This window comes from Anomaloglossus baeobatrachus, chromosome 10 (assembly GCF_048569485.1).
Source record: "Anomaloglossus baeobatrachus isolate aAnoBae1 chromosome 10, aAnoBae1.hap1, whole genome shotgun sequence".
In the NCBI taxonomy this organism is placed as follows: domain Eukaryota; kingdom Metazoa; phylum Chordata; class Amphibia; order Anura; family Aromobatidae; genus Anomaloglossus; species Anomaloglossus baeobatrachus.
This window is the reverse complement of record NC_134362.1, coordinates 69,375,424-69,388,636: the sequence shown is the minus strand read 5'-3', so window position 1 is coordinate 69,388,636 and position 13,213 is coordinate 69,375,424. Positions and strand designations below refer to the sequence as shown.

At 46.9% G+C, this 13,213-nt stretch overlaps 1 protein-coding gene across 2 annotated transcripts in view; it reads left to right on the top strand.

The window, feature by feature from the left end:
• Positions 1-13,213, top strand: part of LSP1 (lymphocyte specific protein 1) — a 109,860-nt gene that overhangs the window by 84,713 nt on the left and 11,934 nt on the right. For both annotated transcript variants that reach the window (XM_075327011.1, XM_075327013.1), the window contains exons 9-11: positions 2,798-2,932; positions 6,763-6,861; positions 6,952-7,026. In XM_075327011.1, coding sequence (XP_075183126.1) covers positions 2,798-2,932; positions 6,763-6,861; positions 6,952-7,026 — 309 coding nt within the window. The remainder of the gene's footprint in view (positions 1-2,797; positions 2,933-6,762; positions 6,862-6,951; positions 7,027-13,213) is intronic.

Sequence of the window (13,213 nt, the reverse complement as noted above, 5' to 3'; positions counted from 1 at the left end):
GCTTAAGCTGGAGTCTCTCCCACGTGGTACATATTTCTTAGGGTGACCCTGAGGGTTCGGTCAATTAACTTTGCCACAGACACCCACTTGCTTTGGCCTCACATACCTAGTTGGCTTGAACACTTCTCGATGTATCTCCCGCAGATACAGCTTCCTCTACTTCTTACTCTCTCTCTACCACTGAAACCTGGATTGAGCCCGGCTGTGCCTTGCAGCTGCCTCCTCCCTCTTTGGGCTTTCGGCAGCACTTAATTTTCTGTCTCACCTTCCCTGTTGCTAGGCAACATCTAAACTCTTTACCGTGTAGCGGTACCTAAATTGGCCACTAGATGGCCACATTTACACATTATACATAACCGTATTGAATATATTAAGACAATTCACGTTATTATAACTAGAGACGGGCAAATCCACAGATGTTCGGGGGTTCTGGTCGGACTTAAAAAAAAGTCTGGTTCCAGACCGGACTTGAGCCTGAACATCTGCCCAGATGCTGAACCCCATAAAAGTCTATGGGGACCCAAACATTGTGCTGTAAAATGGCTGTAGTAAGGGCTAGAAATTGCTTCCAGGTCTGCTCATTAACTCTCATAAATATTCACTGCTTCCCCTGCCCACTGTCAGTCCCAATGTCTTTGATTGGTTGCAGTCAGACCACGCCACCACCCTGTGTGATAGCGTCTGTAATTTTTTTAAATCACCACACAGTGTTTTCATCGCTAAAGTGGTGTAAAAATAAATAAATATACAAAATGGCTTGGGGACCCACCATATTGTGATACCCAGCGCATATAAAGCAGATGGCAACAGGCTTTAGCCCCCAGCCGTGTGCTTATCTTGCCTGTGTATCAAAATAAGAGGGACCCTATGCGGCTTTTTTAAAAATTATGAAGTAAATAATTGTAAAAAACAGTGTGCGGTCCCCCACAATTTTGATATCCAGCCATGATATAGCAGACAGCTGGGGGTGGGTATTCTCAGGCTGGGGAGGCCCATGGTTATTGGGACCCTAAAAATAGCAGCCCGCAGCTGCCCAGAATTGTCATATCCATTAGATGCGACAATTCTGGGACTTTAACCGGCTCATCCCGATTGCCCTGGTGCAATCTTGGTAATAAAAGGGGTTAATGACAGCGCACAGCTGCCACTAAGCCCTAGATTAGTAATGGGTAGCAGTCTATGAGACCCCCATTACTAATCCTGTAAGATAAAAGAAATAAAGACAAACACTGAAAAAATATTTATTTGAAATAAAATTCAAAAAAACCCACCCCTTTTCTCCAATTTAATAACCCCCCCCCCCAAACACCCAGGTCTGACGTAATCCACACGATGTCCCATGACGATCCCGACTCTGCTACATACTGAAGTCTCAGCATTAGAAAACATGACCGCCCGCTACGGCTTCAGGCAGACACTGACTGAGCTGCAGCTGTGAGCGATGATTTTACTGAGTTTACCTGCAGACAAAGTTGGAGGTTCCCATGGTACCCCACTTGTGATTGCAGGTAAATTCACCTCAGGTGACCTCATGGACTTCAATGAGACATGCATCTCCTGGCTGAAAACCACTGTTTTTATTGCCAAGAGATGCAGATTGGTGCTGAAATTTATACACCAAATTCCTGCACCAAATCTGCATCTTCTGGCAAACAAAACGCATCAAAACATGATTGTTCAGAGCCTCAATGTGTCCTAAGAGCTGGGAACTCCAGGAACTTTAAAGGCTACTGGACTGTCAGACTGTTGTGCCGCCGTGTCCTGCAATCTGACAGTCCGGCAATCTGGCAGCAGGTTCACCGATGGTCACACTTGGTACCATGGAAACCCGGCTGTAAACATCGGTGACCTGATTGACGTGAATGTAGCATAGCCTGGATAGTCATGGGATGTTGTGTGGATTACGTCTGATCTGTGGGGGTGTTTTGGAGGTTAATAAATTGGGGAAAGAGGGTGTGTTTTTCATGTTTTAAAATAAAGGATTTTTGTGTGTTTGTGTTTTGTTTTTCTTTTTTACTCACAGGGTGGGTATTGGGGGGGTCTCATAGACACCTCTCCATTACCAACGAAGGGCTTGATGGAAGCTGTGATTTTTGACAAATCACCGCACCAGGGCAATCGGGATGCACCGGGTAAAGTGCTACAATTGGCACATCTAATATATGACTGCAGGCTGCTATTTATAGGCTGAGGAGGGCCCAATAACCATGGACCTTCCCAGCCTGAGAATACCAGTCCCCAGCTGCTGCTTTATCTGTACTGGTTATCGAAATTGTCAGGAGCCCACATTGTCTTTTGTATTATTTATTTAAATTAAAAAAAAAATGTGTGTGGGAGCCTCTATTTTAGGTAACCAACCTAGATAAAGCACACAGTGGGGGCTGCAGCCCCCAGCTGTTTACTTTACTTCCGCTGGTTATCACAAATAGGCAGGGGACTTGCATATCAAAATTGCATAATTCTCTGACAACATTGTTCCCAGAAGCAATCTGCATTTCAGAGATACATCTAGGCATCTTCCCCATGCTGCTCCCATTCAATGTCAGGCCTTTTCCATCCATTACCGCATTTTTACAGTCAAGCCAAACATCCTCGGAGGGTCCGCTGGAAAATTATTAGTTTACGGTACTATTGGCTAATGCAATAATGGTTTTGTTTAGAAAATGTAATAATTTTGCCCAAATTCATATAATATGTTGCATACTACTGTAGTTCATCTATCACTCAGGTTTGAGAACACGGATTGATGACTACACAGTTGTTTTCTGATGGTCGATATCTTATATTTCCTCTACAGACATCCTCTAAAACAGGCCGCTTAGTTCGTCAGCCATCTCTAGAAATCCTGAGTCCTGCTGATGCCGTGTCAAACAAGAAGAACATGTGGGAGACCGGGGAAGTCACCTCTGCATCTAAGTTATCCCCTTGCAAGGTAGGACCTGCAGATGTTGTGTGAGCACACAGGGCGTTTGTATTGTGTTTTTGATGCGTTTTGAGTGGTTTTATCATAAAACTGCAATCAAATCCTAATACCAGAAAAGTCACTGAGACTCCTGAAGTGTAACGCATACATTGAGTATTTTGTCCTTGCAGATTTGCTGCAGAAAATAATTTACAGCATGTCATTTCTTCCAGCGTTTTTGCAGTGTTTTTCTCCTATTGAATTTCTTTGAAAAACACAAAATGCAGCAAAACCGCACATTTTTGGGCTGCGATTTTCCTGACGAGATGCAGAAATTTCTGCAACCAAATACTCAACAAATGCACATACTGTAGCTTAAGGCTGTGTTCACATGTCCTGTTCTGTTTTAGGGACTGACAAAGGGAATAACGATCAGATGCATCAAAGGGGCTCCTTGGATTAATATGAGGACTATTGTGTCATTTTTTTAATGGAAAAAAGAAGTGCTAAATCTAGAAAATCTATTTCCATTCTAAATAAATGGAATGCAGACAGACCCCATAATAGTACATTGACACTTTGTGATGACATAACGGAACAGATGACCTATTGCTTTTATCTGTTATTGAAACGGAACAGAAAAATGGAAAGTCCTAATGGACATGTGAAGAGAGCCTAAAACGCATCATCCACAAGAGAGGATTCCAGCCACAAATATAGGGTGAACATCACATACGTCTTTCCCTTAGGCGGGCTTTGCACGTTGCGACATCGCAAGCCGATGCTGCAATGTCGCACGCGATAGTCCCCGCCCCCGTCGCAGGTACGATATCTTGTGATAGCTGGCGTAGCGAAAATTATCGCTACGCCAACTTCACATGCACTCACCTGCCCTGCGACCGTCGCTGTGGCCGGCGACCCGCCTCCTTCCTAAGGGGGTGGGTCGTACAACGTCACAGCGACGTCACACGGCAGGCGGCCAATAGCGGCGGAGGGGCGGAGATGAGCAGGATGTAAACATCCCCCCCACCTCCCTCCTTCCGCATAGCAGCCGGCGGCAGGTAAGCTGATGTTCCTCGCTCCTGCAGCGTTATACACAGCGATGTGTGCAGCCGCAGGAGCGAGGCACTACATCGTACCTGTCGCGGCAGCATAATTATGAAAAAGTCGGAGCCTGCAACGATGATACGATAACGACGCTTTTGCGCTGGTTAATCGTATCATCTAGCATTTACACACTACGATCTTGAAAGTGACGCCGCAAGTGCGTCACTTTCGATTTGACCCCACCGACATCGCACGTGCGATGTTGCAACGTGCAAAGCCGCCCTTAGGCTATGTTCACATTTCCGTTGTTTATGATCAGTCACAATCTGCCGCTTTGATAAACAACGCAATCCGTTTGGCAAATTCCATTGTTTCCCATAGACTTGTATGAGCGGCGGATTACAACTGATGCCCTTGTGTTGCATTCGCCGCCCGACTGATCAGTCATGGAACGACTGACCGTCGGGCGGCAGGAGCGCAGCATGTAGCGTTTTTTGAGCAGCGGAATCCTTATGTTTTCACTGCGCATGCTCAAATCTAGTGTTTAATCATTCAAATGAATGTCTCTCTCTCTCTCGGCTGCCAAACGATCAGCTGATCGCCCGGCGGCCGGCTTATCAGAGTAATCAGCTGATCGTTCACAATAGCCGGCCGCCGGGAGATCAGCTGATCGCTTACATAAGCCGGCCGCCGGGAGATCAGCTGATTGCTCTCAAAAGCCGGCTATTGTGAACGATCAGCTGATCGTTCTCTCTCTCGTTTTACAACGGAATCCGCTTTCTCATGACAATGAATTCCATTTCTTGTCACCCGTTGTGCAATGCATTAGTCACAAGCGTCAAGCAACGCATGTGACTGATGCAAAACAACGGAAATGTGAATATAGCCTTACCAATGTGAACTTACCCAAGCTTAGGTTTTGGCGGATCAGCTGTACAAATACTGTGCCATACTCTGATTCCTGCTCAACTCCAGATTCTTAAGACAAGGTGACAGTCTACTTGGCACCATTGAATAATCCGAGGAGCGACAGATCTCAGGGCAGAGGAAAAAACAAAATAATCAGCTCCCAAGAGTCTGTTGAACGTTCAAGCAGCCACTGTGTTGATCTGGATGAATTGCAGATGCACGGAGATGCATTGCTGGCTTCCACGGGAAGTAGACGGAGAAAAGTGTTTGTCCAGCACCAATAAGCTCAGTCGTATGACTAAGGACTTACATCCGAAACGCGTCAGTGTCCTGTGTTTTATGATGATTTAAAAAGGTTTTCAATACATTTGAGAGTTTTATCCATATTGGTGCTAAACGCTTTTCTTTGATCTCAGGGCAGACAGTCATGAGATGACTTGGATTGTTTTGCTTAATTTGTGAACCTTTATATCAACCCCTTGCCACATCAAGCTTCATTCATTCATTCATCTATTCATTCATTCACTCAATCATTAATTAATTAAGTCATTCATCCATCCACTCAATTATTAATTAATTAAGTCATTCATTCATTCATTCGGGAAGTCTTTTCCATTGATGGCCTATCCTTAGGGCGGCGTTACACGGTATGATATATCAGGCGATATGTCGTTGGGGTCACGGAATTCGTGACGCACATCCGGCATCGTTAGAGATATCGTACCGTGTGACACCTCTGAACGACTGTTAACGAGCAAAAATACTCACCTTATCGTTGCTCGTTGACACATCGTTCATTTCCATAATGTCGTTCCTCCTTCTGCGCCCCAGTTGTTCGTCGTTCCTGCGGCAGCACACATCGCTACGTGTGATACACCGGGAACGAAGAACAACAACTTACCTCTGTCCCGCCGGCAATGAGGGAGGAAGGAGGTGGGTGGGATGTTACGTCCCACTCATCTCTGCCCCTCCACTTCTATTGGCCGGCCGCTGTGTGATGTCGCTGTGACGCCGAACGTCCCTCCCCCTTCAGGAAGAGGATGTTCGCAGCCCACAGCGACATCGCTAGGGAGGTAAGTACGTGTTACGGGGTTTTAACGACTTTGTGCGACATAGGCAATGAATTGCCCCTGACACACAAACGACGGGGGCGGGTGCGATCGCTCATGCGATCGCACGATAAATCGTTGCATGTAACGCCACCCTTAGGCTAGGTCCTCGATGTCTGACTGGCCAGGGTCCGACACCCTGCACCCCCACCTATTAGCTGTTCCTGATCCTGGCAACAGCAGCGGCTCCAGAGATGCTCCGTCTTCTGATAGTGGCCACAGTCGGGTACTGCAAATCCACCTTCCATTCTAATCAATAGGAGGCGGCCGCGGCCTCTGTCAGAACACGGTGCAGCTCCCGAACTGAGCATTTCCGGCTGCCTGCTGCCACCGCCGGCACCTAGAGCAGCTGATTGGTAGGGGTGCGAGGTGTCGGACCCCAGCTGAGACATTGATGACCTATCCTGATGATAGGCCATCAATGTAAAGGTAGTGGACAACCCCTTTAAGAATTTCAGTGGTTGAATAGATTTTTTATGGCCAAAGGCACAGACAACACTCAGAACTGTCATGTTACTTGGTGACTTTGACAATCAGTTTGTTCTTTATGGCAACTATTTGTCTAAGATACAATCCTTATCCAGGCATCTTGAAGAAATGTGCATCATGAGCTTTCTATCATGCAGGAGCCTACTGGCATGAGGCTTATTTACCTATGAGACCCTGATCCTAACAAATCTTTCCATAGCTCTCCTTGAAGTGATTGCGTATATATCTTATGAGACCACCATAACATAACATACGAGACTGCTGTAATGATGTATCTGACCACTGCTGATTTACCATATTACACAGGACACAGATGGCATAAACATCGGCGTATCAGACATGATTAACCAGTGGGGCAAAGGGAAATCTGAAACGGACGGCCATGGAGCATCTCCAAAAGTCCCGGTAAGTTAGGTCTTCAGTGCCATCGGAGTATACGGGTGAGGAGGGCAGGATGGTGGGCCACAGCTCGTTACCTTCATGTCTTTATTATAGGAGGTGAAGCCGGGAGAAGTTCTCAGCAAAAAGAGCCTATGGGAGCAGAACTCCAAATCTGTGCAGAGTAATAAGGTAAACTTTCCATAGGGACAGGCAGATATTATAGATACTGCTCATCATCTGGACCATCTTGTTAGTTATTTTATATGTAGAAACCGTGTGCACTTAGAAATAGATGATAAAGCCACCATTGTGCTGTGAATCCGCTATACTAATCAACCAAAACGATGGTACCATGCCAGTACATGACTGTCAGGTCATGAGTCAACATTTTGGTCTGTTCACAATAATCCTTAAAGTGAACGTCAGCTTAAAGGGGATTCCAGATATATCATATTGATGAGCTATTCTTTGGAATTCATCAACGTCAGATGTTAGGGGGTTTGAAACCCACCACTGCCAACAATCATCTGGTGTCAGCTATGTGTAAGTGATAGAGGATGTAGAACTGGTGGAGAAAGGTTGAATTTGATGGACCTAGGCCTTTTTATAACCAACATAATTATGTATCTATGGAAACAGTGAACAGAGCTGAACAGCACAGCGCCAGTCACTGAGTGCTGGCCATTCCTGGTACTGCAGCTCAGCTCCTATTAATGTGAACCTGATCTGCAGGACCTGCAAAGAGGGGCTGGGGAGAGGGGCTTCACTGCAATGTTCTTATACTGGACTAAATGTGTGGCTGGCGTATTCAGCTCCATATACTAAATGAAAGATGTAAAAACCAGTAAAATTATAGTACTTGGATAGATAGATAGATGGATGGATGGATGGATGGATGGATAGATAGAGGGATAGATAGAGGGATGGATGGATGGATGGATGAATGGATGGATAGATAGATAGAGGGATAGATAGAGGGATGGATGGATGGATGGATGAATGGATGGATAGATAGATAGAGGGATAGATAGAGGGATAGATAGAGGGATAGATAGAGGGATGGATGGATGGATGGATAGAGGGATAGATAGAGGGATAGATAGAGGGATAGATAGAGGGATAGATAGAGGGATAGATAGAGGGATAGATAGAGGGATAGATAGAGGGATAGATAGATAGATAGATAGATAGAGGGATAGATAGATAGATAGATAGAGGGATAGATAGAGGGATAGATAGAGGGATAGATAGAGGGATAGATAGAGGGATAGATAGATGGATAGATAGAGGGATAGATAGAGGGATAGATAGAGGGATAGATAGATAGATATAGATAGATAGATAGATATAGATAGATATAGATAGATATAGATAGATATAGATAGATATAGATAGATATAGATAGAGGGATAGATAGAGGGATAGATAGAGGGATAGATAGACAGATAGATAGACAGATAGATAGACAGATAGATAGACAGATAGATAGACAGATAGATAGACAGATGGATAGACAGATGGATGGATGGATATATAGAGGGGATATATAGATAGAGGGATAGATAGATAGATAGATAGATAGATAGATAGATAGATAGATAGATAGATAGATAGACAGATAGATAGACAGATGGATATATAGAGGGGATATATAGACAGATAGATAGATAGATAGATAGACAGATAGATAGACAGATAGATAGACAGATAGATAGACAGATAGACAGACAGATAGACAGATAGATAGACGGATAGATGGATGGATGGATGGATATATAGAGGGATATATAGATAGAGGAATAGATGGATGGATAGATATATATATAGGGATAGATAGAGGGATAGATGGATATATAGAGGGATAGATGGATAGATGGATATATAGAGGGATAGATGGATATATAGAGGGATAGATGGATAGATGGATATATAGAGGGATAGATGGATATATAGAGGGATAGATGGATAGATGGATATATAGAGGGATAGATGGATATATAGAGGGATAGATGGATAGATGGATATATAGAGGGATAGATGGATAGATGGATATATAGAGGGATAGATGGATATATAGAGGGATAGATGGATAGATGGATATATAAAGGGATAGATGGATATATAGAGGGATAGATGGATAGATGGATATATAGAGGGATAGATGGATATATAGAGGGATAGATGGATAGATGGATATATAGAGGGATAGATGGATATATAGAGGGATAGATGGATTTATAGAGGGATAGATAGATGGATAGATATATAGTGTAAACGTTGCTTACCGCAACCTGGGGGTTTTACTCGCTTGCAGCGATGCAGGGTAGCTTAGGCATACACAGGAAACACAGTCTCTCTCAAAAATGCAGCAGTTTATTAGTACAACATAAACTGCCCTTCCAAAACACAATGAAGCCTCTCCTGGCTTAAAGTAAAAGTTAAACAAAACACCTTCACATACCGTGGGCTTCAAGTCCATTTAATGTCCATAGTAAAGGTATGGCTGTCTCCCCACGAGACACGGATTTCTGGTCAGTCTTTGTAGCGGACCGCCCGCTCAGGTTTGGACACTACAAGTGTCAGAGTGGAGCTCCGTCAGCCTCCACACACTCAGTTCCAGAAGGTTGAAGGCAACCCACGCTTCCTTGGGCAGGTTCCTTCCAGAGGCTCCAACCTCTCTGAGAATAGCAGCCTCTTTACCTGCCGGAGGCTGCTCCTCGTGCAGGGCTGCTCCACACACACTGACAGTCTCCTAAATCAGCCTGGACACACCTGTAACGGGGTGCCAGGGGTGCCTCTGGCCTTGTAGTCGTGGCCCTTGCAATCAGGCGTACCCCTGGTTCCACCGTCACTATGGGGACAGGAGATGACTTGGTGGGGCAGAGTGTGGTGGTGCTGCAGATGTTATCCGGCGCACAAACACTCTTCAGGCAGGGTTCGATGCAATGAACAAACATTCTTTTATTCTTCACAAAGTCCCAAACAAAGCAATAAAGGTGATGATACGCTTTCTTAGCTGGGGGAAGCCTGTCCTTGCGTCCCCTCCAGTGGGGATGTGCCTGACTACTCCACTTCGCCCGGCTCCCACTTCTGGCTACCCACAGCCCGGACCCACACCGGACTGCTTCACACTATGAGGTTCCGCCCGCTCCTTTTCTCACCGGCTTCCCTGATTTCCAGCTCCCACACTCTGCCCCGGCTCTGCTGCTCCGCTCCTGTCCCCGAGACGACTGCTCCCTTGATCTAATCTTTTTTCTCACACCCTTGCTCTCTCTCCTCCCCTTGTCTCTGCCGGCTCCTCCTCCCCACTGTGGTGACAGCCGTCCCACCCGGCCACTAGGGGTACCCTAACACAATACACCTGCACATACAAATAAAACATTTTTATTAGTAACATTTCCGGGTTAACTATGCTCCCTTTTGCAGGGGGTCTGCTCACCCACTGCATACCTCCCCTCTTAAAACCCGAGCCTCCCGGCACGGCTCTTACTTAAAACACACAGAAGCACGTAAAGTCTGCAATACCGTCCACAATAGGCGCAGCACCCACACAGAGGGCTCCAGTGTGCCCAGTTCTCCTCCTCTGGACGGCCACCAGTGTGCGCAGCTCTCCTCCTCTGGACGGCCACCAGTGTGCGCAGCTCTCCTCCTCTGGACGGCCATCAGTGTGCCCAGTTCTCCTCCTCTGGACGGCCACCAGTCCCGCGCAGCTCTCCTCCTCTGGACGGCCACCAGTGTGCGCAGCTCTCCTCCTCTGGACGGCCACCAGTGTGCCCAGTTCTCCTCCTCTGGACGGCCACCAGTCCCGCGCCCGGCGGTTTCTGCAGCGCTCCCGGTCCTTCTTTCAACTAGCGCCCGGAGGCTCAACAGCGCTCCCGGTCTTAGATGGGCGCCCGGAGGCTTGGCAACAGCGCTCCCGGTCTTAGATGGGCGCCCGGAGGCTTGGCAACAGCGCTCCCGGTCTTAGATGGGGCGACTGCCCGTACAAACACACAGAAGGGAGCTCGTCCCGTGAAACTTTAAAAGAACTTCTGCCGGCTAAACGGCGCCGGACTTAAACAACAGATCAGCAGTGGTGACTTACTCTGGGGGCCAGGCCCTCTTCCATTCCTCCGCTTGGGCCTGGATGTATGCCCCCAGGGATTGTCCCGGCTGCTGACGGATCCTCTGGAAGGACGCAGGGGCGTAGGGTGGCTCCACAGGCGCAGCTGCTGCAGCTCCTCTCGGTGGTGAAGGCGTCGCTGCCCCTGACAATCTTGCTGGTAACGGCGGCGGTGTCAATGCTGAGACTGGGTAGAGTGGAGGCGGGTCTTCGTTTCCCGCTCTTAAACAGACTCCACCCCCAGCCCCACGCATCATCTTGACTCCTCCGCTGAGGTACTTCTTTTTCTTCTTCTTCCATGCCCTGGAGCTGGCGCCTCCCCTCTTTGGGCGGAGTACTCCGTACTTTCTCTTCGGTGCCGGCCAGCCCCAGGCTCTTCTTTTGGCGCCAATTCTTCGCGCCTTTTCTTCCTCACAGATAACGGCCTCCTTGCCGCCATCTTGTACCCGGTCCAACGCTACGGGTACTAGGTTCTCTTCCCACCACGGGACTGGAAATCCTGTATCACGGTCCGGATCCTGTGCTTCAGGCACGACCCGATCTCCAGCCTCCTGGGTTCCTGGCAGGGGAATCGCATCCTGCCGACTACGCCACATGTAACGGGGTGCCAGGGGTGCCTCTGGCCTTGTAGTCGTGGCCCTTGCAATCAGGCGTACCCCTGGTTCCACCGTCACTATGGGGACAGGAGATGACTTGGTGGGGCAGAGTGTGGTGGTGATGCAGATGTTATCCGGCGCACAAACACTCTTCAGGCAGGGTTCGATGCAATGAACAAACATTCTTTTATTCTTCACAAAGTCCCAAACAAAGCAATAAAGGTGATGATACGCTTTCTTAGCTGGGGGAAGCCTGTCCTTGCGTCCCCTCCAGTGGGGATGTGCCTGACTACTCCACTTCGCCCGGCTCCCACTTCTGGCTACCCACAGCCCGGACCCACACCGGACTGCTTCACACTATGAGGTTCCGCCCGCTCCTTTTCTCACCGGCTTCCCTGATTTCCAGCTCCCACACTCTGCCCCGGCTCTGCTGCTCCGCTCCTGTCCCCGAGACGACTGCTCCCTTGATCTAATCTTTTTTCTCACACCCTTGCTCTCTCTCCTCCCCTTGTCTCTGCCGGCTCCTCCTCCCCACTGTGGTGACAGCCGTCCCACCCGGCCACTAGGGGTACCCTAACACAATACACCTGCACATACAAATAAAACATTTTTATTAGTAACATTTCCGGGTTAACTATGCTCCCTTTTGCAGGGGGTCTGCTCACCCACTGCACACCCACAGGTGGAGGTTTGTGTTTTCCGACCTGCACAGCATACTGGCATTGTTAAAGGGAACCTGACCCTTATATGCAGAACCAAGCCTTTGTGGAACTACAAGTCCCATAGCAACTTCTTCACTTTAATATCGCAGGGACCTTCTCCATTGCGACACATAGCGACCATTTACCACATTGGTGGTCGCTACCTCACAATAGATATATATATATATAGGGATAGAGGGATAGATAGATAGATGGATATATAAAGGGATAGATAGATAGCTAGATGGATAGATCATTCTGTGGATTATTAGCTTCAGCCAAAAACAAACAATTTCCTGCATTTCATACCTTACAATGTTACATAGTTATATGAACTGAAAAAAGCCCTAGGTCCATCCTGCTCATCCTTTCCCTACTAGTTCCTACTACATACTTTCTCCACTACCTTTTACCAAAAAAACCCCCACTGTAAGCAGAGGATGAGGAGCGATGTTCTGGGCTCCATTACTCCCTAATGCTCAATATTTTTAAACTAATCAGACTCCAACGTTTGTTATTCGAGGGTAAATGAAACATTACAATAGGCTACCTAGTCCTTTGGTAATTTGCACATCTTCCTTGCATGTCTGCAGTATTTTTAAACTTGAGGCCCTGTGGGATTATGTATGAAGATGACAGCAGGAATGTGTGCACACATTGCATTTTTTGATGCATTTTTGAGTGCAGATTTGTCACAAAACTGCAAGCAAATCCTTATTCCAGCAGCAGTCAGGGGATCCTGAAGTCTGATGCACACGTTGATTATTTTCTCCTTGCATATTTAGTGCAGAGAATAATCTGCAGCATGTCAATTCTTTCAGCATTTTTCACCCATTGAATTTAATTGTGAAAAGCGTGCAAAAATGCATTAAAAATGCCGCAAACGTGCATTTTTGAGCTTCTTTTTTGCAGCCAAGAGATGTAGAAATGGTGCAGAAATTTTTGCACCGAATACTCAGTGTTATAATACTCACGTA